Consider the following 24,903-nt stretch of genomic DNA (forward strand, 5'->3'; position numbering starts at 1 on the left):
TCTTGCACATAAAACAAAAATACATTTTATATACAAAATAGAAATCACATTTTGCATGTTGGCCTATATCTCATTATCAAAATACATATTTCATTTTTGCACAAACACCATCACTATATAATTTTATTGTATACATGTGGTACAGTTCTCAAGATAAACACCTCTTTGAAACAAAACCTCTTTTTAAAATAACAATCTTTTCAAGAAAGGAAAACCAAGAATAACACATGAAGATTATTGTGAGATGCATAAATGTGAACAGCCAAACCTTTGGTGATCTCCATATTTTCTACAGTGAAGCTGTACCTCATTTTTGACTTTTTTTCCCACTCTATGGTAAGGCATATTGATGGGATGATCTACAGACAGAATTCTCGTCACAGACAAAAGTATCTACACAGTCTGAAAGACATTGTGGCAATGTTTTATCATTCCACCAATTGGTTACACAGAATGTTAATTACCATGACAGATTACTACCATGAAAGTATACTCTTATGTACCTAGCAGGTACCAACCCCCAATAGAAAAAAAAGTATACATATATAGACAAGATTGCTGAATACAGTAATTACCATAAAGACTAAAAATTGCTGCAATATATCCTAAATGATTTGTATTCTTCTATTCAGCTAAAATTGATGGCATGAAATCTGTAATGCAATGACTTCAAAACCTGGTAAAGTGATGACTACATAATAAGAGCAGCCGCAGTGTTAAATGCTTGCCATTTTCAGTACTAAAAATGGGCAATGAGTTTCATAGAGAGTCATAGTCCTTGTCAGCTCAAAGTTAGTTTTCTTCTCATGTGAACGCTCCCCACACAAAATACAAAATGCCCCTCAACCCTAAACAGGCCGGGCTTTTTTGGCTATGCTAAATCCGAAGGTGGGGGGGGGGGGCTGATTCTGCCACCATTATTTCTTTGATTTTTGGTTACTTTTGTTTTTTTAATGAAAATTTTCAAAGACCACCTTTCTATCATAAAATACCAAAAATCAATTAATCAAAGTGATGAATAGTAAAAATAGTCAGGTTTTTAAGAGTTTCATAACAGAGCACTGTTTTCAATAGGAAATGTAAACAAAATCCCAAAATTGTGCCCGTTTTGGGGTGACATGCCGTTATAAAAATGGGTGTGGCTTCATAACAGTACGTGCGGGCGTTGCAAATTTGGTCTCAAATTTGTGCGAGACTTTAAAGAAAAAAGTTAAAAAGTCAGAAATTTTGCATGAACCACCCCCCCCCCCCCCCCCCACCCCCCCCCCCCCGGCCTGATTAGGGTTAACCTGTTGAAGAAGAGTCCCGAGAATACTTGAGCAGGTGTCTATGGGAAATGCGTGTTATAGCAAAATCAGTCCATCCTCAACGGGTTTTCAAAGCTATTAAAGAAATAATACATATCAGGATTTCAGAGAGTATGCATGAATAAATATACATTATTAAACAAAGCACAAAGGAAGTTACATAATATATCATCTCAAACCAGAACACATTTTCCCTCCTACTCTAGAACCAAACAAAACAATAAGAAACAGAGCCTTTGATACCATATCTAACCATAACAAGATCCAACAATATGAACACAGCATAACTGTCTATTCACATTACATGCAATAAAGAGGTTTTTATAATATATAAATATATATTACTCTCTTGGCATCAGCATACAACTTGTCACCTTTCTTGTTTGGTCAGGATGATGATCATGATTCTACTAGCCTTTAATTGGCTGAGTTAAAAGGAAAAGAAAAAAAAAGAGAGTGAAGTTTGGTAAAGACATACAATAAATTCTACTATGGCATATGGTAAAAAGAAGCAACATTCTAGGTAATGCCTTCATAGTATGAACAGTATGTGAAACCACTGACCAATATTTCCTCTGCACTTCAGTCAACTTGATGTTGATCTACATCGCATGAAATTGTCAAAGTACTGTAGAGCCCAGGTTTGGTGCATTAAAAAGAAAACTTTCAGCTACAAGAAAATTGGGTGCATGAATTTTGTTGAAAAGGAACAAAAATAATACTACTTTGTTATTTCTGTTGTGACTCAGTGGGTAGGAAATTGTATGAGTCAGATTATGAGCTAATCACAATTGATTTTCTATGTAGGCTCTTCCATGTCTTACTCTCTGACTCAAGACTTAATTTGGCTGTAGACCAATGTCAAACTTCTCAAGACCACCTAAACAAAATATGTTTCCATAGCTGGTGTTAATAGCTCAATAAAGGTGAGAAATTTCATTCCATTATGAAATCATTTCCTGTAATCAGACTTCTAGAGGAGAAATAACTAAACATTTCACCATCAGTATGACACTAAAGTCTTCCTGATGAAAAAGCCAGTCATATACATGCACAGAGTATTACTACATGCCATCATGGCTTCATTCACATTTCCAACCCACAACATTGCCATTGGGCAGATTTTCACACAGCTTTGAAGATCATTGCTTCATTAAGTATTCAGATCAAAGTCTGCAAACACATAATACGCACAGTGCAAACCCATAGTGTCGCGAGTGATTGAACTTGTGATCCACATCACAGCTACGTGATGGAATGAGGAAGGTGTACTGTATTATCTTTTCTGAAGAGAAAAATTATCATTTCCCACCTTGTAGATGATATACACTGCATATATGCAATGGGAAGCAATATCTATGCAAGTTGTTAATTTTCAGATTATCAGTTGACTTGCAAAATATGGTAAAATTAAGATCCGAATGAATCTACAGCTCATTCAGTATTTGGGAATTGATCTTGTCCAAGTACATCACAATCAGGTGACTTTTAATGTCCTTATGCTCTTGTTTGAATAAAGCAGTATACTTTGTTAGAAAAAAATATAGAAAGGAGCATCAGTGTGAGAATCTTACTGCTAAGACTGAAGTTATGGAGTTACATATTTCAGTGGTCAGGAAAATATTAACATTTGACTGGAGGGGTTCCTTTGACTTTTCATAGGCATCATATGAACTAGCCCAAGATCTGTAAGAACATCAATTGTATGTGTCAGTATGTTGTGCATATTGGGAATCAAAGCTTTGTCCAGGATTACCAGACATCAGAATCTTACTTTTAGTCCTCAAATTTAGTCAACCAGGAACACCAAGACTACCACTATTCTTCTTGAAGCAAGCCAACCATTGCAAGCTGTGGTACCCCTCTGTTACTTTTGTATCATCTATGATTACCATGATGTAATCTGTCACAGTGTAGGGCTTGCTATCCATTTAGACTTGTTCTTGTAGACTGTAACTAGAAATTAAGCCTCAACCTCTTGAACAAAAATGTACACCCATGAGTAAGGCAGTCTCAAAGGGGCATGTATATTTCCTCCCCTTACAACACACGATTACCCCAATTATGGGGTTCATATGGGAATTCACTGTGAAACTAAAATAATCGATTCGTAATTTGTCATGAAAGCAATATTTTGAGGAAAATTCTTGATGTAATCACAGGTTGACAGTGACAAAATACAGTATTGGTAGCTGTGTGGGTTCTCATTCATTTTAATTTGTTGGTTTTTAATCATCCCTCGTATGTACACTTACTGAAATAAAGAGGAAATGTCTCCTAAGAAGATCGCAAATGAATCTCATGGCTATTGGGCATAAGCCTAAAAGTTTGGGAGTCCATGCTCAGACTGTTACAAAGAGCAGTAATGTTGATACCACATAACAACCATCATGTATACAAGTGGAATTGACTAATGAAGGCAATTTGGAGTATAGCCAGGCCGACTACATCATCCCAGCTATGAATTCATGTTGAAATACTAGTGAAGCCCCTGAGAATTGAAACCCATTTGACCATCCTTCTAAATCACTTCATTGCCACATTCCTCCATCCTCCAGGAGGGGGTGAAGACACAGCAAACTGATTACTATACACTGTACATGTAGGTGAGTTCCTTGCCAATGTTTTGATTAGGAGTGACGAGAGGATTGAGCCAGCTGAGGGACATCTTGCTTCCACACACAGCTCTAAATGCCATACAGCGTGTTTTCCTCATCCATGTAGCCTTCTGTTTCTTTAGCTGCTCAATGCCCTGAGAGTGAAGACACAAAGGCAAATATACTGATATATGCACAGAATGATACATTATCAAGAACTACAACACCTATCACAGGCCTGTCACTACCAGTAACTACTATTACTCACTGATAATGTCAGTCAGTGACACCAATTAGTGACAGGACACTTCGACTGTTAAGATGTCTGCATCAACCAAACTGACTTGTGAAGAACTCAAGAACATAAGCATCAAATATCTACATGATGACCTTAAAGGACAAATCAACCCTGAAATCAGTTTGTGTGAATAGAAGCAGCAAAGTGAGAGGAACAAGACAGAATGAATTTGAGCAAATTTTTATCAAAACTTAGAAAGCTACGATATCCTGAAGTTGTGATCAATGAAGCACAATTCGGCAACTCTGTAATGTAGCATGTGGGCTTACCTTACATTTGCCCTGTGCATCTCATCTCTCTCTCTCTTTCTTTTTATCAATGACAGATTTTTTCTTTTTTTCATGCAGGGGTTGTATGGGGAAACATTTACAATGACTGTATCAAAATACAAGTTCATCTTCATATACATGTGGATTGAATAAATGCAGCAAAATTAGTAGAAGACATCAGTGAAAGTTTGAGCAAAATCCAACAATCTGTTCAAAAGTTAAGAATCTTAAATTTTCTAAGCAGTCACTGCTGGATGAGAAGACTACTACAGTTTATGATGTCACATGTGTAGAACGATAAAAAGAAAATAAAAGGAGAATTATACTAAATTTAATTTTTTGAAAAAAGTACACATCTCCTCGACTTGTTACTGACAAATGTTAGGGTAATGTCATTTCCCCTGCCTTCTGAAAGAGGCATGACCAGTGCTCTTTTATTGTGAGAGAAAAATGAAAATATGTTTAATTTTCTTTATATTTTCTTTATATCATTCTATATATGTGATATCACAAGTTGTAGTAGTCTTCTCATCCCAGCAACGGCCGCATTGAAACTTTAAAAATTCATTACTTTTGAACTGATTGTCTTACTTTTCTCAAACTTTCACTAATTTGTTGTACTAATATTATTGCATTCTCTCAATCAAGTTGTATATTAGGGTAAACTTGGCCTTTAAGGGTGCATGTATGGTCTGAAATTAACTTGATGGAAAAAATGAAAATTTATGATTTTATAATACAAAGCAAAGTGGGCTGAACTTGTTATATGTGATGCAATGACAGATACTTTGCAGAAACTGAGACAGCCTATCATCCAGCGTGCAACACAATTCCCCTGGTCAATAACATCAACCCTTTTTCTTACTTTTATTTAAAGTCTTCCAAAAGTGCATAGGACAACTATCACTAATCACTAACTGCATTTAAGCCGATAATCACATACCATCCTGGTCATATCGGTAACACTAGAAAACAAGTTAGCATAAGGAGAACCTCTTACCGTCTCATCAGTACAGATGGCATGAACCTGAGTACCAAACATGATTGCAGTGAAGAGCACAAAAAGCATGGCTTCTATGGTCAGGGCCAGCATGAAGATGACTGTGGCTGGTGGAGAGAAGTAGCTGCAGTCACCTGTAAGAAACATACATTATACATTACTAGGGATGAGTTTACAGTCACTACAGGCTGCTATGTATGTACCGCTACATTCAGATAGTTTGTGACAAGATATTATTACTGACATATCAATATATTAACAACAGCTAGTTGAATGTGGCTGCAAAATACACATTATGTGACTTGAGAAGGGAAGTATTATACCAGTAACTCATTGACTCAGTGGTATAAGACTTGAGAAGGAAAGGAGTTTTTTTTTTTTTCCCAGCAATTCATTGTCTTAATGGTATAAGACTTGAGAAGGGAAGTTTTCTACCAGTAATTTATTGACTCAGTGGTGTATGACTTGAGAAGGAAAGTTTTTCTGCCAGTAATTCATTGACTCAGTGGTATAAGACTAGAGAAGGTTTTTTTTTCTTTTTTCTTTTTTTTTTTTGGGGGGGGGGGGGGTTACCAGCAATTCATTGTCTTAGTGCTATAAGACTTGAGAAGGGAAGTTTTCCACCAGTAATTCATTGACTCAGTGGTATAAGACTTGAGAAGGGAAGTTTTCTATCAGTAATTCATTGACTCAGTGGTATATGACTTGAGAAGGGAAGTTTTCTCATATACATTTTCAAAAGAGACCTACTGAGCAAATTTTCTTCCTTGCAGCAATCTATGGCCAATTACCTCAAGTCTAAAATCTCAAGTCATCAAATGATACTCTAGAATCATATTTCATAATAAGCTAAAGAATGATTTTACATTTTATCAGATGACATATCATTTGTGGATATATAAGTTATTGTCATGTGATGAAATACTGTATACGCCATATATTTTGCAAGTCTAAATTTTTGCGAATCGGGAATTCCCGACGATTTCGTGAGTGGTTAAATTCGCGATCATGGAGTCCTTTACTGAATGGAGAAATGTACACGCGTACGTCACATCCACATCGGGATCAGTCCATATTTTCGCCTGTCTTTAATTTTGCGAATAGCACCTGACTCGTGAAATTCGCGAAAATAAAAACCATGCGAAATATTCGGCATATACAGTACATTAATTGTATAGCTATGAAAAATAGAATCAGAAAGATTGTCATTCCCCCCCCCCCATATTTCAAAAGAGAATATCATGAAATGATTGTTATTTTAATTGATATATTTACTCCAAACAGATCATTAAAAAGTGACCTAAAGCAATGTTCAGACACAGTAATAAAAATAAGGAAAAAAAAAAGATGGATGGTTATATGAAGTGTGGTGAACTGTATTTTAGCTCACTAGGTGACCAAGCTGTGTCAAAGAATAACAAATCACTTGAGGGAGGCAGGGGCCAAGCTACCTGACAGGCAGCATTTGGCAGGGCCGATAAAGCAGGCTAGACACCGAGTACATGTGTATCTCCCCTCCCTCTCTCTCTCTCTCTCTCTCTCTCTCTCTCTCTCTCTGCTAGCTGCTGCCCAGTGCAGACTCCTCTACCAACCTTCTCCAAACAACATCAATCCTTCAGGGCAGTCCAGACAAACACAGCTCTCTCTCTCAAGCAACACTTGGCTTGAGTGCCCCTCTCAGTGAGCCTTCCTCCACACACCTTGTCCCACTCTTCAAACCTCCTACTCTTCACTGTTGGTCTCTGTCAGTCTTAAAGAAGAGCAATCTCAATTACAGAAGAATTTCCTTGGTTGGTATTTGGCCGCAACAGTAAAATCTTTTTAAAATGGTACCTTCAGTTCAAGTTATATGATGCCAATTCCTACTCCCTCAGACCCACTTAGTCTCATGCCCCAGCAACCCATCTCACCAGCCCAGCAATTTTTCTCATGCCTCCTACAGGAGGTGGATACAGGATGCCTACATGGCGATTTCTTACAATATACAGCTATTTACTATTCCAAATGAATAATCCAGAGGTTTCTATAAAAATAAATTGAGTCATCTACTGAGTCATAATGGTTATACATTTTACAAATAAAGACTCAAGTTTGGATAAATGCTTAAAATGTTGTCTTTTAGAACCATATCCATGTCACAAACAGATGAGAATTATTCATATAAAATTGCATTATGGATATACACCAAATTGCATCTAATCCCAAAATGAACTAGAAATGTCGCTATGGCGACTGATGCCTCCGCCATAATGCATGATTCTCCCAATACGTGTATAGTACAATGTCTGCACAATGTGTGATGACAGTTTCACATAACTGGCAAAATATTGAAATGACAGGTTTGTCAGAAATATTTCGAATGTTCACTTTCCTTGAACTAGGTTTGCTATAATTGTTCAAGAGTGCAGGTACACGTATTTGGGGAATTGAGGATTTTTACTTGACTTCTTACCGACCCTTTTATAAGTTTATGCATTGTGTAATTTTCAAGGTATGAAGAAAGAGTGTAATTACAGTACAATATAGATCTTCTTTTTGCATTTAAACCTGGCCTTTGACCCTTAACCTTTGACCTTCTGGATGTAAATTTCCCAGAGAATCTCCATTAGGTAATACATGTATATATATTAAGTTTTAAAACTAATAATGCAAGCATTGCACATACTACGGTATGAGGGAAATAGTAAAATCTTGAGGAGTTGACCTTGACCTTTGACCCCTAACTATTGACCAATGACCCCTAAATTCCCTAGATAATCCCTGCCAGTCAGTACATGCATATGTATCAAGTTCCATGAAGATACATTGAACCATTTGCGAGGAAAGTGAAATTGTAACATTTTCACCTAACCTTTGACCTTTTGACCTTTGACCATATGACATGAAACTCTCTCTGGAGAATCTTTACACAGTAGTACATGTCTACACTAAGTTTCAAGAAAATACCTACCGGCATTGCATGGATACGGGGGAAATAGCAACATTTTTAGCATTTGACCTTGACCTTTTGCCAATGTAACTAAATTCCACTCAACTAATTGCCCCGTCATACATCATCCTTGGACCAAGTTTGGTGAAAGCTGCTTCATTCAGTTTTGAGTTATCACGTAAACAGATAAATTTTAGGATTCAACCTTGATCTTTGACCTTTGACCTCTCTCTGATTTCACTAAAAAACTAATCAAGTAATTGTCCTATCATACATCATCCTTGGACAAAGTTTGGTGAAATTTGCTCAATCCAGTCTTGAGTTATCACATAAACAGATACAATTTCGTGATTTGACCTTTACCTTTGACCTTTGATCTTTGGCCAATTTCACCCAAAATCTTATCAAGTAATTGCCCCATCATACTTCATACTTGGACCGAAATTGGTAAAATTCCAGTCCATATTACTCAAGTTATCGCGTAAACGAATGCGGACGGACGTACATACGAACGTCACGTACGGACAGACGGAGGGACGGACAACCCCAAAACATAATGCCTCCGGCACCACTTCGTGGCGGAGGCATAAAAAGCTCGATACCGTAGGAGGGGGTCACCACCTCCTACACCCCCATCCTCACAGTCGTATGCTGTTAACAGTTACTCACTCCCAGTCAGTTGAGAAACTCGGCGTCTCTGCTCCCTACAGAAAACATACACAATATCCTAAAATACATGTAAAAGAGGGAAAATGTCCTTCAATGACTAAAACTGTAGCCTGATGATTATAACCACTCAGCTGGGAGAACCTGAGTGTTGCCAGATAAGAGTTATTATTCAAACCTACAGTAATCACAAATGTCTGTGTTGAAGCAGAGTCTTGGACTGTGGGCTACTCTGCAGTCACTGTTGAAACAACAATCTACCTTCCTGGTCCGAGCATCTCACCAATAAAAGATAAATCACTTTGCCAGAATGACATCAGCATATCATCATAATGATCATTTTCCATTCTATTAAGTCACACTTCCATTATTCTTGATACATTTCTGTAATAGATACTCGTTCTTGTTATCAAACACTAAGTTTATTTCTATTTATCTATGTGTAGGCCTCCTTTCTACGACCTCACCTCTAATCTATTAACTCTTTATGTGCAACGTTCCCACAGCCGACTAAGTCAACAGCTCGCAAAGTTCGCATATTTTGTTCAAACGCACATCCCTGCTCAAACTGATCGATAAATCCCCAAATGCCACGTGAGTACAATGAAAGCTTCACTCAAGATTCCATTCCTCACACAGCACAGATAGCTTACATTACATGGTGATCGAATAGAGCTGTTCCATAGGGATTTTTTGAGTACATTCTAATTTTCTTTTGCGCCAGTGTCTGCAAAGGTCATACCTCCCAGACCTGAACAATATAACATAACTACAGGCCATCTGCAAGAAAAGTAACCACAGCTTTGTCATAAAATTTACATTAGTGCAAAACTTGGAATTTTCACAACTTTGCTCACTGCATGTCTAGCATACACATTTTCATGAAATAAAGGTACGCAAAACATTATCCAAAAGTGCACATGCGTTGCCGTGTCAGAATAATGTGTCACACAGGGGGTTACACCATGGCACGCACACAGTGTTAACATCAGCTCTGTCCCTTTTTTTCTCTGTCTCATATGTCCATCAAACTACTAGCAGTCTACCACATTGCATTCACACAGTTCATCATCTTTCATGATAGTCTTATTCATTTTCAAATATGTTTTTGATTTTCAAATACATTTTTTTTGTGTTTGTTAAAGGCATAATTTACCATTTGCAGATGAAGCAAAAACCCAGCATTAGTGCTTTAAAATAGTTCTAAAATATGAGTTACGGATGGAAACAACCACTGTAAAAATTTGAATCCGTATAATCAATGTTAAGTGTTGTTAAATACACAAAATGTGAACAAAAGTTATAATAAAAATGTTTCCAGACTAAACCGTCTACAGTTACGGTTTATTGAGAAAAACCCTGATATCTCCTTAGATTTTAGGTTTTATTGCGAAAATGTTATATGGTAGGATGTTTTGTGATACAACAGACCTTCACATATGCATCAAATGTAATACTGTATCTTAAGCATTTTTGAAATCACTGCTCCCAAAGGTAAACTGGACCTTTAAGATTTCAGGATAAATTGCACCAAACTTCTGTGAAATTTGTTTTGAGTGTATTTCCCTCAAAATTTGAGTTCAGTTAGCAAGAGAGTAATGACAGATTTGATTATGTTCCCTTTCATTTATTCAAAGAAACATAGTGAGGGGCCGCGGAACACTTTTTTTTTTTAGGGGGGGGGGAGGCTGCAAGACGGGGGGGTTCAAGTACAGTTACCCATCCCCTTACATGGGAAGAATGTGAGGACTGAACTTTTCACAATTTCATGGGTATTGCAATCCCCCCCCCCTTTTTTTTTTTTGACGAGCCAAAAAGGTGGGAGAGGGTGGCTGTAGCCCTCCTCCCCCACCCACACTATGTAATGTTACATAGTTACATTAGTCATTTGTTAATGTTTGTACTATGAGAGTAGAGAGAATGCTACAACCCTGTGCTTTACAGATAATTATATCAACAGCCTAACAAAAAATGAATTCAGGTCATAGAATTTCCATAACATCATTACAAATAATCTTTACTCATTTTCTGCACTGGTCTTAACTGTGCTAAAAGGAGTAGAGAATGCAGAGTACTGCTGGAAAGTCCATTCACTACACATGAATTTTCTGCTTTCTGTCAACTGGTATCATACTCACGTTGCACGAAGGAAATATGATTTCCCTAGAAAGTAATCTAATGCAAATGGTAGCTACACTCATCTTGTGATCATGAGAGATGGAAGGATTCTTCTCGCTGCAAATGACCAAGAGATGTAATGCCATCAAGTTCTGTGCATTGCATTTAAATCTGATCATGCATCAAAACTGACAAGAAGACAAGACGGTTGTGGTGATGAAGTCAATAAATTATTCCCAGCGAGAATTTCCCGCAGTAATCCTCATCCTCCAATCCCACAATGACATGAATACATTGGTTGCCTAGTTTCTTGTTCCACAGACCTAGATTGACTCAAGCCAGCTATCCTACCAGCAGGGTGTGGCTGGATCCTCACTAAAGACTGCCGTCATCTCCACACTTTGATGTCATCAAATATTAACTTCAGTCATAAATCACTATCACTAATAAATCACACTTTGCATTTCATACTGACAGTGCTTCCTACAAAGTATTGCAGACTGATCTTTAAACAGAGGAATACTAAACAAGGATTTTAAAACATTTAAATGTAATATATGGCTACTCTGAAATAAATTCTACTGTAAAAGTGGATATTTTTGCGCGACTAATTTTTCGCGGTTGGCCAGGTAAGTACAGTTTCGCATGCTTTTAATTCCGCTGAATCAGGACATCAACTACTGGAACATATGGCACGCAAAAATATTTGTGTGCTTTTATTTTTGCGCTAGCTTCTGGTTGCGCAAAATGCGCAAAAATTTCAACACTGCGAAAATTTCCACTTTTACAGTATACTGTGACAGTCTATATGTGACCCTGCACCTCAAAACAAACGAAAAGTCGCCAGACATAAATTTTTAGTTAAGACCATATTATGAAAGAGCAGACTTTAAGCTTTAAAATGATGTATAACTCAAATCAAATGGACTCTCCTAACCTATTTAACTTTTGGAAAGAAAGCACAAACTCAGGAAAAGTGAGAACTAAGAAAAGAGGCTCTGAAGTAGAGTGTCTATTCATGCGCTTAATCTTTACCAAACCGTGCTGGCTGTGCGATGAATGGGGCAAAAAACAGGACGTAAACCACCTGAGTAACAACAATGAAGGGATTATCAAATTAAATTGAAATTAAGCATGCCTCATTAACACATTCTGTCCATAATTATTGCCAACTTTCAAAGCAGGAGCACTATCCTTTCAAAAGTTATTAGAGTTGAAAGTGAAGAGTGTGGACAAGGTATTTCAGAAATGAAAAAGGATTCTAAAGACACACCTAATCACACTATTCTATCAAAAATGTTCGAGATAAACTGCTAAAAATACACACTTTCCTGCCCGTTTTATGATACCAAATTTTAGCATGATGTAAAAGAAGACCCGCTCTTTCAGAAAATATGAACAAGTCAAGTTCGGCTAGGTTGACCCATTTCACTTATTTTCAGTCCTCACGCAAAATCAGTGTGTGCGACTTTATGTTCGTTTTGAGGTGCACGGTCACATATATTGTACATGATGAAAGGAATACAAAAGACACTCTGCTGTGAAGCAATCTATGTTATCATGATACAATGCTGATATGATGCTTTAGTTTGTGTACCATGGTATAATCCATATTAATAAGGGGACAGTTGGTAGACAGCCAGGTAGAGTAAAAACTACACCAATAATTTCCTGATTGTAGCTCACTGAAAAAATAAAAAAAAATGAGTTCGCATAAAAGTACAAATGGTTTTTAGGAAATGGAAGTAAAATTGTAATGAAGACAAAATAAAGGAAAATGATAACAGATATTGACCTGCTATGTGAGAGACAGCAAATAAAATTGGACATTGGAGCAATGTAAGAAGGTAATACTGGGACCTCTATGCAATGTATCATGTATGCATTTTATAAATTAATAAATGGGGCAATTCCACGATAACACCGTGGGTATAATAAAGGGTCTGGTACGGTTGGGGAGAATTCTGTCAGAAGTGGTGAGATTGCTGTGCAGCAAATCTTCCACGTTCTCTCATCCTTCTTTAAACCTCTTGCACCAATCAAAAACATGTGTGCATGACATCGTCTCATCTCCATACACTTGCCGCAGCAATCTCAGCACTTCTGAAAAAGTTTTCCCCAACCATAAAAGAAACTTCAAGTTTGTTCGTTGCTCTGTGCTCATTGCTGAACAACCTGAAACACAGAGGCCCGAATTCATGAAGGAGGTACAATCTTGTCCATGGTTTAAACATAAATGGACAAAGACCGTAGTTTTTTATGGGGCGCAAAGTGTCGCATGGCCTAGTTCGTTGCGAAATCAGTCCTTTCTTCGATGAAATGTTGTCATTTCCTTACGAAATGATCATTTTGTCGATGAAATGACTAATTTCGTAACGAAATAGGCCATGCTACACTTCGCGCCCCATAAAAAACTACAGTCTTTGTCCATTTATGTTTAAACCATGGACAAGATTGTACCACCTTCGTGAATTCGGCCCAAGTTATAGAATTATGCAGAAAAAAATCTGATGGCCGCAGAGAGCTTAGATCACAGTTAAATACTCCAGATAAATTACTTTGAAGGTGAAATCTCTTAGTTCGAATTTGGGGTTTGAAATAAATCTTTTATGACACAAGTCCTGGAACTTTTCTGACACACCTCGTATACAATGATCAATGCATGAATGCATGAATACATGACATGATTCTATTTTTCTCTACTGTGTAAAGGAAAGGAAAATGGAACCTAAGAAGAGTTCTGAAAACAAGTTTACAAGAACACTTTCACATTCTATCTATAGTTTAATTGCTAGAATAATTATTAAGAAGGGAGAAATTGTGACATTATTGTAAACATAAACTTCTCTCAAAAGTATGTTCTTCATCATACATGTACATAGAAAAAAGATTCAGCTTGGTGAAAGTATATCATGTGGACAGGGAGGCATGTTTGTGTGGATACACCACTGCAATATTTCACTTCATTATTTGTCCTCATGCCTACATACCCTGAGGCAAAAAATTGGAAGAAAGATGGAAACCTAGGTAATTTACTTGCACTCAAGATTCACATCACAAACTGGACAGCATGATAGAGTGAGAGATAGGAAGAGAGAGAGAGAAAGATGAACACAGTATCTTGTCAAAGCCAATATGTGGATAGAGAACAACAGATATTCAAGAATATCTACTTAAAAACAAAATCAATCAAAAGCAAATCAATCCCAGGGATGCATCTGCATTGTTAACATCCACAAATATTGGTTTGTCATCTTTCATGACGCACAGGAATTCAGACAGAAAGTACACTTATTACAAATCCCGGTCCCACAAGAAACCAGGAATTCATATCCATCAAGGTCTGATACACATCCATTTTCCCTTCCGCAGAGGCCAGGTAATATCTGACCCTCTTTTCCTCTTTCCCTTTTCTCCTTATAATGTAACTTATTTTGGTTTCTCTTGTGAAGCTCTGGGTATATTCAGTTCCCTTCATAGTAGATGGATGATTTCACGTAGAGAAAATGTCATGAGGGACTGCGATATTCACATTTGTCATGTGATATCATGATCCCTTCTCACAGTCTTCAAACTCTCATTTCTCCTGAATTCTTCTTTGACACTCTCTCCTCCATCTCACTTCTACTGTACAGAGGAAAGTTTTTAATAATAATCAACCATATACCTGATTATTACTAGAGGAAAGAAAAGCTTACAGTTCACTATCCCCAGCAAGCTTACAGTTCACTATCCCCAGCAAGCTTCCAGTGAGAGTAAATTTCTTGATTTCTTTCATGTCTTTGTCTCATTCTTCAACAAACAGGTTTATCCATCTCTTCTTTGTCACATGTCATACAGAACAAGAGCCACAACTACAATCGTAAGTAACATACAAAGAAAAAATAATTTGTATAATGTAGGAGGCTTATTACTCTTACATTAGCTCATAAATTCAAGAAAAACAAGTGAGTTTCATTTTGTTTAATAATCAAACCTCCATGACTGCTTTCACTTCAGCCAAATATTCTGGCATTCCCTGCAAGAAATTTGTATCTTTTCTTCATGAACTTTTGAAAACTTTTGTTAGTCATTCACAAAAATTCTCTGCAGACACTAATATTCATGGTAGTGATAAGGGCCTTTAGCTTTGAACACTTTGGAGAATAAAGAGTATTGAATGCACACTCTCATCAGAAGACAAGCTACACCATTACTTTGTGTCATAAATAACTACCATTCAAAGAGTACAAACTCTTATTTGAGCTCAGCTACGTCTTAGAAGACAAAAAAAAAAATGACTCAGAAGAAGTGGACATGGTGGGCAGTAAAGTACAGGCTTGGAATGTAGCCATGTACCAGAAGGATATACAACTTGTCATAAGAAATGACAGTTTATAGTCTGGATGTGTCCTGTAATGTCTAGTTTGATCCAGCTATGAGTCCCTCACACTCAATTTTGCTGTTGTTGTTCTGATGTCTTTCTAAACATGATTCACATCAGTAAATATTCCTTCTTCTTTTTTGTCTCAGTACATCTCCCAACCTTATTTTTTGATCACATCAGTAAATATTCCTTCTTCTTTTTTGTCTCAGTACATCTCCAAACCTTATTTTTTGATCACATCAGTAAACTTATGGTCAGGAAATGTTTTCATATTTAGGGCGCGTTCATGTGAATTTCGTAGCCAGAATCACAAACGTGAATCATGATTCAAAACGGCGTTTCAAATCACGATCTCCGCGGAAGAGCGTTCATGCGGGCTTTCACAACGCTGGTTCTGGCTCAGCTCATCCATTGCCATTGCGCAGCGCACTGCGCAGTTTGACCTTGTCTCTTCTGCAACTCGAGCCTGACCTCCTGTTAAATCCTTCTGCCAACTGATCAGTCAGTTTATTGTATGCCTTTCCGTTTTATTTCAGTAAATACCTTCCAATAAGCTGCGGCATTCAGGCTCTGCCCACAGATTGAGGAAAAATCTTAATTCTTCATCTCTCCAATTGTTTTTCTTGGTAGACACAGCTGCAGCCATTACAATTATCGACTCAATCGGAGAGTAATTACACGAATTATTATGTATTATTATAATAAATAGCTAGCTAGATACTATAGCATAGAATCGGTGTATGGCGTTGATGTAAACAAACTAGTGCAGTGCAGGTATGGTACCGAAACACACGATTCACAAGACGTACACAAGCGCGCGAACAGAACCAGAAGCTGTGGGCAGTGGCTGTGGGATACCCCGTGAGAAAGGCATGCGCGCAGCGCACAATGACATCATAGAATCATGATTGAAATCACGGTTGCGTTCATGCGGTTTCTGCGATTGTTATTCTGGCAGAATCATGATTCAAAACGCCCCTTTTTCCGCGTTTCAGATCGGCATTTTGAAACGCGTTCAAATGGAAAAATCGCATGAACGCAACGCAACTAAACGCGTTTAGAAACGCAATTCTAGTTTCGCATGAACACAGCCTTAGTTAAGCGTAATTCTACATTCATATTACTAATCTGAATGGCTTAACTTTCAAAAACTTGATTGTGAAGGTATAGCCCATCTTGACCATGTATTAACATCCACCATGGTATCTACGTTGGTGAATACTGTACACAGCATTAAGTGACTCAGCTGTTGTACAGAAAGTCATTTGCAGTTAGCAGTTGGCAAGGAGAGTCTCTTCTGTGTCTACAATGTAACACTTGATAACTCTTCACAGTTAAAATGTGTTTCTGAAACGTAATTGCAAACAGTTTCTTTCAAAAGTGTTAACACCAAGTATTACAAGTCCCTCAAATCATAATCAACTTAGTGTTGATCAGTAGATAGCATATAACATGAAATCTGTCTTGTCAAATTGTAGCATGACAGATCTACTAATGTGCATGGTCAAAAGGATGTCTTGCAATTTGCAGTCTAGTATTTGACTCTAAATAAAGGTTAAGTGCTACATTTCCATTTTCATCTACTATATGTTATAATTTTTCATTTTGATTATCTTTTGGTCTTCATTTGCACATGATCATTATTTGTAAGCAATTGTTATTTTTATTCATTTATTCATTTCCTTTGGTGGGTGTACAATCACAAAGTCATTATGAATGTATGGGTGTCGTGATATCATTCTTTTTTAGTTCCTGTCTAGGAAGTCCAAACATTTGATTCCATTTTGCTCACATGGAAAAAAAAAAAAAAATCCCTCACTCCATGTGCCACCTGTCATCTGTCACTCTACCTTTGGCTTAAACCAGAAACTAGCTTTCAAAAACTACTTAGGAGCCCATGAATCATGTACACTGTATGCATGAAATATGTGAGTTCTGCTTCAATAATCCAGCTAAATTCAGGTGGTGCCAGGATGGTGGATGGAAACCTGTGTGATGTGGATGAAATATCATGTCTTCTATCTCCACAATCTTCCTCCCAGTGTAAACACTGCAGTGATTGCTAATCATCAGCTATTCTCTACAGACCGGACTACTTGTCAAAGTGTTGCCAGTTTACCATACATGACAACTTAAAGCTATCACTCAAGGCTAGAAGCTGATTTAATCAACAAAAAGGTTTCTTGTATCGTAACCATTACTTACTCTTTTCCTTCTTTCTCAGTCTCTTTCTCTTATATCAGTAATAAATATCCACTTTAAAACTTTACAATATGCATGTCTATTTTTTGATACTTCTGAAGAATTAAATGAAGGCACAAGAAGGCTGGACATATCAACTAGCACTTCTTCATTATTTGATTAGAGAGAGATGAAAGAGAAAACTTACTCGTCCAGGAAGTATTGACACAGCTGAGAAAATGAGACACGACCAGGATGAGGGCGTGGCCAGACATGAGAGCAATATACATCTGTGGAGAATATTCAAAGAATAGAGTTAATATATTGTAGCAATATGCATTAAAGGGGATTAGCAGACATGATACAAGATGTACATTGATTAAAAACTTGTTGCAAAGGTATGGTGTTTGACTGCTTAAAGATGCACACCTTGAAGGTGACAAAATCTTAAAAAGTAGAGTGACATGAAGCTCAATGGATCTTTTGTGTATTTCAGATAAATGTTTCCTCATATTTCAGATAACTGTTTTCCGAAAGAATTTCTAACAAAGGCCTCTTTTGGGGGAATAGTTCAGAGATTTTTTACCTATTATACTACAAGCAGGATTTTGAACTAAAGGTGTGATTTCTCATCAGTAAAAGTTTGATTGTACCAACAATAGGGTCTAAGATTAGAAGACAGATGGAATAAAATAATTTTGTAATGTGGAATGAGGAAACAGTAATATCTGTTGAAATGAATATTCTAATACCTCAGCTGTCACACACTGTTTAGCTTGTATATAATAGAGAAAATTAGTTCCATCCTAGTGAGAGTAATAATAACAAACATGCATTTATACTTTCATATTTCACCAGCTCATGCCAAGTTCAAAATAACTTTAATGAAAATGAGAATGCCAAGCCATCTGCCCTGATACCAATATAATTATTCCACTCTCTCACTCACCCTTTTCTCTCTCTCTCTCTCTCTCTCTCTCTCTCTCTCTCTCCTCATCTCTGCTTTGCCATATATAACTACATTGGGATTTTTTTCCTTTCATAATGTAGAGCAAATCAATAAGCACCTGCCAAACAATATATGCTTTCATTAAATGCATTTGTCTGTTCCCTCAGGGAATTCCAATATTGTTGGTCTATGAGAGAAGGGAACAACTTAAAGAGATTTCGAGGGTAGCCTCCACCCGCCTTAAATGTCTGATCACACCAACAGCAATACTCAAAATCAATTTTGTTTCACCCTTCGTTTCTCCTTCACCCTTCGTTTCTCCTACACCTCTTGTGAATGAGACTGAAACCGATCACTCTTTGCCGGTTCACCAACTATGCCATCTTTGGCTTTACACAGACAAAAAGGAAAGCACAAATTCCTACTAACCCTTTAAAATATAAATCATGTCATTAGTTATAATACATTTAACATTAGCATTAGTGGAAAATTACATCTCACTTGGCTTTGACAGAGTTCTTTTCGTAATCTCTTTGATAAAATCTCTGAAAATACTAGTTCTCTCCTTGTGGACTAACTGGACATTACTGTATATGCCATATTTTAGCGAGTCTAATATTTCCTGAGTCAGGACTTCCCAACAATTTTGTGAGTGAATTCACGATCATGGAGTACAGCACTGAACAGAGAATTGTATGCATGCATGTTACATTCATGTCGGGATGAGAGTTGATATTTTTGCATGTTTTAAATTAACAAACAGCACCCCATCCGCAAAATTCGCAAAAATAAAAAATTCAAGAAATATTCAGTGCATACAGTAGTTTCACTGAATGTCTGCTCAGCATTAGAGTCAACATCTTATCCCAGCCACTGACAGAGAGAGAGAGACCAATTAATGTTTTACCCATTGATGACGGGCTGATTTTGCTAAAAAACACTTTTCTTGTAGACATCTGCATAAGTATACTCTGGACTAATCTTCAATGGGTCAATGAATTACTCCTAGAATGAGAGACAACAAAACATACTTGGATGAATGTGTCATGAGGTGGCATGAGGCATTCAGTACAGAAATGCCTACAGTTGTATCTAGGCCTAACCAATATTTCAACTCATCTGCCTTTATCTGTAGGACTAATAGGAACAGATACTGACATATGAAGGGCACATTAGGTAGACTGTTATAACAACATTCCACACTATAACAAAACTGCTAAGATATTCAAGTAAGCATCAGCCTTTAGATGAGCTTCATGAGATCTGAAGCAAATGGTGTTAAGATGATGTCTAACTATACTGATCAGTCAAGAGCCCCACCCAGCACTACATGCCTTTATACCGGCATTCTACCAAGGTGTAGCAGATGAATGGATAGGATGTGTGCCATGGAGGGAGTGATGACAAACACACATGTCAGTGAATGAGGAACATGACAAAAGAGTCTGCTTCTAATTCTCACAGCTGTTACCAACCCTCCTCCATCATCAAAGTCCATACATGCATACATACACATACACACATTCAATCAAGCACTAAACATTTTCTAGCCAAGCTAAGATATGTGGTTGTTGCTAATCTGAATTTCCAATAGTAAGTTAGATCTCAAGAATACTGTACTTACGGTTTCATATCTTGTATGGAAGGAAAGAAGTGTGCCATTCACACAAGTATTCAACTCACACTTGCAGCATACAGTAAAATAAATTAACTGTGATTATGCGATGTTTATTGCTTCAATACAGCTTTATACCACTCATGTTCCTTGCCATATCTTTCAGTGTATGGTCCATATGTTTGTCCCAATGGAAAGGCTTCAAAAAGGAAGAGACATTTACTACTAATAATAACAACTGTGATTAACTACACTGTATAAAGTGATTAACTACACTGTATAAAGTGATTAACTACACTGTATAAAGTGATTAACTACACCATATAAAGTGATTAACTACACTGAATAAAGAGATGTGAAACAAAGCTTTATGTTCAAAGTAGACTCAAAGTTCACTGGATATTTTTCTTCACACAAACCCATATTACTTTCGTTGTATTTTCCTCATATTTTTCTTACTAGAATTCCAGCAATAAAACATTTGATGACAAGACTTAACACCCTACATTTTTAATTTCAGTAATTTTTTTCCCAAAACTTAATTCCTTCCCCTTGTCATAATTATGACGGCTGAAAAAAGAAGAAGATATGTACATGTCATAGAAAGCATCACTAAACCCACCATGTTTCATCGGAAAAGAGTGATTTTGGTCATCACTTTAGATATGACTGTATGACCCTCCTTCTTATTCTGTGCATTCTCAACTTCTCACTTTTTTCCAGAATGATCTCATTTCATATTTTTACACACACTGAAAATCTCTTCTTCTTTCTGCTCTTCATTCCTCTTTTCTCCCTCAGTCTATACACAACAGTTTTCTTGATTACTTATTGTATATATCAACTTAATTTCTCTTTTCTCTGTCCCCCATCTTATAATACTAACCAATTATTAAGATTTCTTGATTTCTTGAAAGCTCCTAGTTTTATTTAATCATTACTCTTTCATATTGTTGAACAATCTTTTTGAAGTTGTTGCTTCAGCTTCCACCTGATTTTCACATCACTCCTCACTATGTCATGTTTCACTATCCATTCCTTCTTTATTTCTATGTCATCTGTATTACACCTCCCTCTATACTCCAATCAAATACATCACACTCATTCCATTCAACTCTGTTTTTTCCAACAATACTTCCATCACTCACTCACTGGAAATGCAGGCATTCATCATATACCAGCGATGTGTGTTTTGTATGCTCCGGGAACCTTTCATCAACAGCACAAATTTCTAATTCATATGTCATCTCTCTGCCAAGTGAGCAAATGGTATTAAAGACTGACTGGTGTTTGCTGAGGGCAAGACATCCCAGCCATGTTTGCTGGTGAATACAGGAAGGAGAAGAAAACATGTAGAAAGAAAGATGGACATCAAAGGGCAGAACAGGTATTGATTGGTTTGAAGACAATCTATGCTCCAGTAACAGACTGTGACGGGCAGACCTAATTTGGGTTTGTAGGTAAAGAGAGGGGGGGGGGGAGAGAAATATGGGCAGGCCTAATTTGGGTTTAAGGGTAGAGAGAGGGGGAGAGAAATATGGGCAGACTTTACTTGGGTTTGAAGGTAGGCAGAGAGAAGGGGAGAAATATGGGCAGACCTAATGTGGGTCTGTAGCTACAGAGGAGGTGGGGGGGGGGGGGGGGGGGAGAGATAGACAGGGAGAGACCATAGAGAGAGACAGGGCCAAGGTGCTTCTAGATGTTATTCTAATGATTCATGCAGAGTCAATACTGGCTAGAACATGAAATATTCTCTCTTTTTTTTTAGTATCTACAACAAGAAAAGCATTCTTCATGCAAAATTTGCAATGCAGCTAATGGACTGAAAAGTAAAACAGGGCTTTAGTGTGTGCATAGAGACAAGTGTAGCCTTACAAAAACTAAGATTTGCATGAACTATCTGCAGGAAAAGACCATACATGCAAAGTGCATAGTACAGATAGATCCAAACAATTCTTTATTTGACTTCCTGAAAACTACATAGAACACCTTCTTAAGTAGGTACATCTTCTAGTGCAATAATAATTGGTCTATCAGTATGACAGGTGTGTGTTTGTTTTGTCATAAATAAAAAGTATGTTTTATATTTTATAGCACACTTTACTACACTGGGGTGACAAGAGCTTTTATCTCAAATTTTGGTGAAAATGACATTTTTGGACTAATCGTCAGATAATCAGTTAAGTGATGTCCTGTCCAAATCCTAGCTGTCTTACCCTAAAAATGAAGCCCTCACAGCATGTCGAGGGAAAGGCTATCCCATTTGATAAAGTGCTTTGGCTGTAACTTTTCTTTTGTTCTGTTTTTGCTCTCCTAAACATTTGACAATTTTGTTCAAACCGGTTCTTGTTGCCCAAGCGACGTTATGCCTCTTGTCCTATTAATACATCTCATTTTTTTTCCAGCTGGAAGACTTCTCCTTCTCTTCTCTCGTTTATATTTCCATCTTGTCTCTTTCTCCTCTCGTATCAGTCTTCTCTAATCATCATTCTAGGAGTAATTGACATGATGCCCACATTTTGTGCTCTCATTGTGTGAAATTTGGCCTTCCCGTTTAAAGTTCCCCTCCACTGTTCCATGAAATAAATTCTTCCAACTTTAATTTATTGATTACATATGTGTCTTTATGATTGCAAACATTGTCTCTAGTACTTTGACATGTTTACTTCGATTTAATCATCATGACACCTTATCCTATCTCTATTCTCCCCATCATCTTCCTACATTATGCTGCCTGGTATGGTTCATATTAAGTATGATATCGTGGCTAGAAGAACTCTCCTGACAGGTAAGACTGCATGGATGAAGCTGTGTCATTTTTTGGCAGACCATTATGTTTCACTGCATTTCATTCTCTTGTGCTCCAACAACATGCTTTCCTCTAAGCTAGTCTAATACTAACACACATGATACTACACACCTCAAATAAGATAAATCAAATATTTCTAAACATATTCACAAAAACTTGCAGCAACAGATTAGCCACATGGAGACGGCACTTAAAGTGGCAGCATAGGGATTTTAGTGGATCAATGTGTACATCTCTGCAACCAGTCATAAACAATTCAACCTCTGTTCTCTTTCAAGTGAGATGAACTTCTTAGTAAAGTGTGCATTTTCTAAACCCCTAAACAAGCATGCCATGATAGTGCATATTCTCTTTTTATCAAGATGAGAGCAAAGGAAGGAAACTGTAGCCACCAAGCTCTCTCTGAACATCTGTTGGCATTTACTTTCAAATTGACATCTCTTTCAACAAAGCTTTCAACCTTATTTCAACTTGTTACCCCTATCATGCACTTTCCTCTCAAGCTCTGCACATACGCACATACACACACACACATGTTTACAGACACACACATGTAACTGCAAACTAAATAAAATATTTCATCAGAAGAGGGTCTTCCAAAAATTGACTATCAATTCGACATCAAATAGACTACCACTCTGTAGTGACCAGAGGGTATATTGACCACACACACCATGCACAGACAGTCAGCCTAAATCTGTGCCATGATAAGTCATTTGAACCAGCACACATCCAATCCTCTGCTTCGGCACTCAGAGGAAAAATGTCAACACACATGCTTTTAGTTCTATTAGGGAGCAATTGAGTGGGGTAGAAAGCTAACTAGAAGCAATTGCTCAGCCTGGTTACAACCTGCTGCTGAGTCTCTACCAGTCTCTTTCACTCCAGCCCCATCTCTCCATGGCAACAATTTGATTCTCTCTTCTATATGTAAATGACTGGACGACAGGATGCAATCTGAAACTAATCATGATTCCCTCAGTGCAGTCAAGTCTGTTCCCTCTGCCCAAGAAGAGAAAAATTATCTGTGGTGTGGCACAATTTTACTCGACTCCAGAGAAATGAAGCTTACTGCACTCATTTTCATTCATACATAACATGTTTCAGTTTCTCACTTTGAAAATTAATGAAATAATTATAATGTTCAATCACTCTCTCATTATCTTGCTCATCAAACAAAATCCCATGATTAACAGTAATAATGACATACAAACAGTGGAAATAATGATGAAACAGGTTAGATATACATGTAAGCCTACGGACAGAGGTGTGTAACAAAAACAAAAACAAACACAACTTTAGGAAAAGTCAATATGTACTTACCGTAAATAGAACAAAGTATTTTTGATTTGACTCTCCAACACAATTATTCACCCATGGACAGTGGTGGTCCATTTTCCTAGTCGCCATAGCGAGAGGAAAAAAGGAAGGAACAAGACACAAATACATTAAAATTACTTACAGGTCAGAAGATACCTTTAAAAACAAGATTCACATATGGCCCAGTTGTCAATTGGGAAGGATATTTTGCAATCCTTTGATTCACTTATAGTAATGAAGAAGCCTGACAAAGGAGGAACACACACATGCTAGCATACACTCAGGTTGATTGTTGGTACATAATGGGATGGTACTGCAGTTAAGATCATTAACACATTTGTTGATCACATGTACATTGACGTAAATTCAATCATTTTTTTCTACATTATACAAGTCTTATCTTCTTGTTGGACAAAACTGGAACAAAAAGAACATTTCACTGAATAGCCTTCTTGTTACATTACAAACTTATTTCATCC

At 37.2% G+C, this 24,903-nt stretch overlaps 1 protein-coding gene across 1 annotated transcript in view; it reads right to left on the reverse strand.

The window, feature by feature from the left end:
• Nucleotides 1–3,095: 3,095 nt before the first annotated feature.
• The window catches only part of LOC139741649 (palmitoyltransferase ZDHHC3-like), a 75,399-nt gene continuing 53,591 nt past the window's right edge, over nt 3,096–24,903 (reverse strand). Inside the window, exons 5-8 of the mRNA XM_071652229.1 lie at nt 24,428–24,503; nt 17,940–18,021; nt 5,472–5,605; nt 3,096–4,059 (exon numbers count right to left, since the gene is read on the reverse strand). Coding sequence (XP_071508330.1) covers nt 3,895–4,059; nt 5,472–5,605; nt 17,940–18,021; nt 24,428–24,503 — 457 coding nt within the window. The 3' untranslated portion in view covers nt 3,096–3,894. The remainder of the gene's footprint in view (nt 4,060–5,471; nt 5,606–17,939; nt 18,022–24,427; nt 24,504–24,903) is intronic.

This window comes from Diadema antillarum, unplaced genomic scaffold (assembly GCF_040938485.1).
Source record: "Diadema antillarum isolate AM-2024a unplaced genomic scaffold, OU_Dant_1.0 seq00000942_RagTag, whole genome shotgun sequence".
NCBI classification, from domain to species: domain Eukaryota; kingdom Metazoa; phylum Echinodermata; class Echinoidea; order Diadematoida; family Diadematidae; genus Diadema; species Diadema antillarum.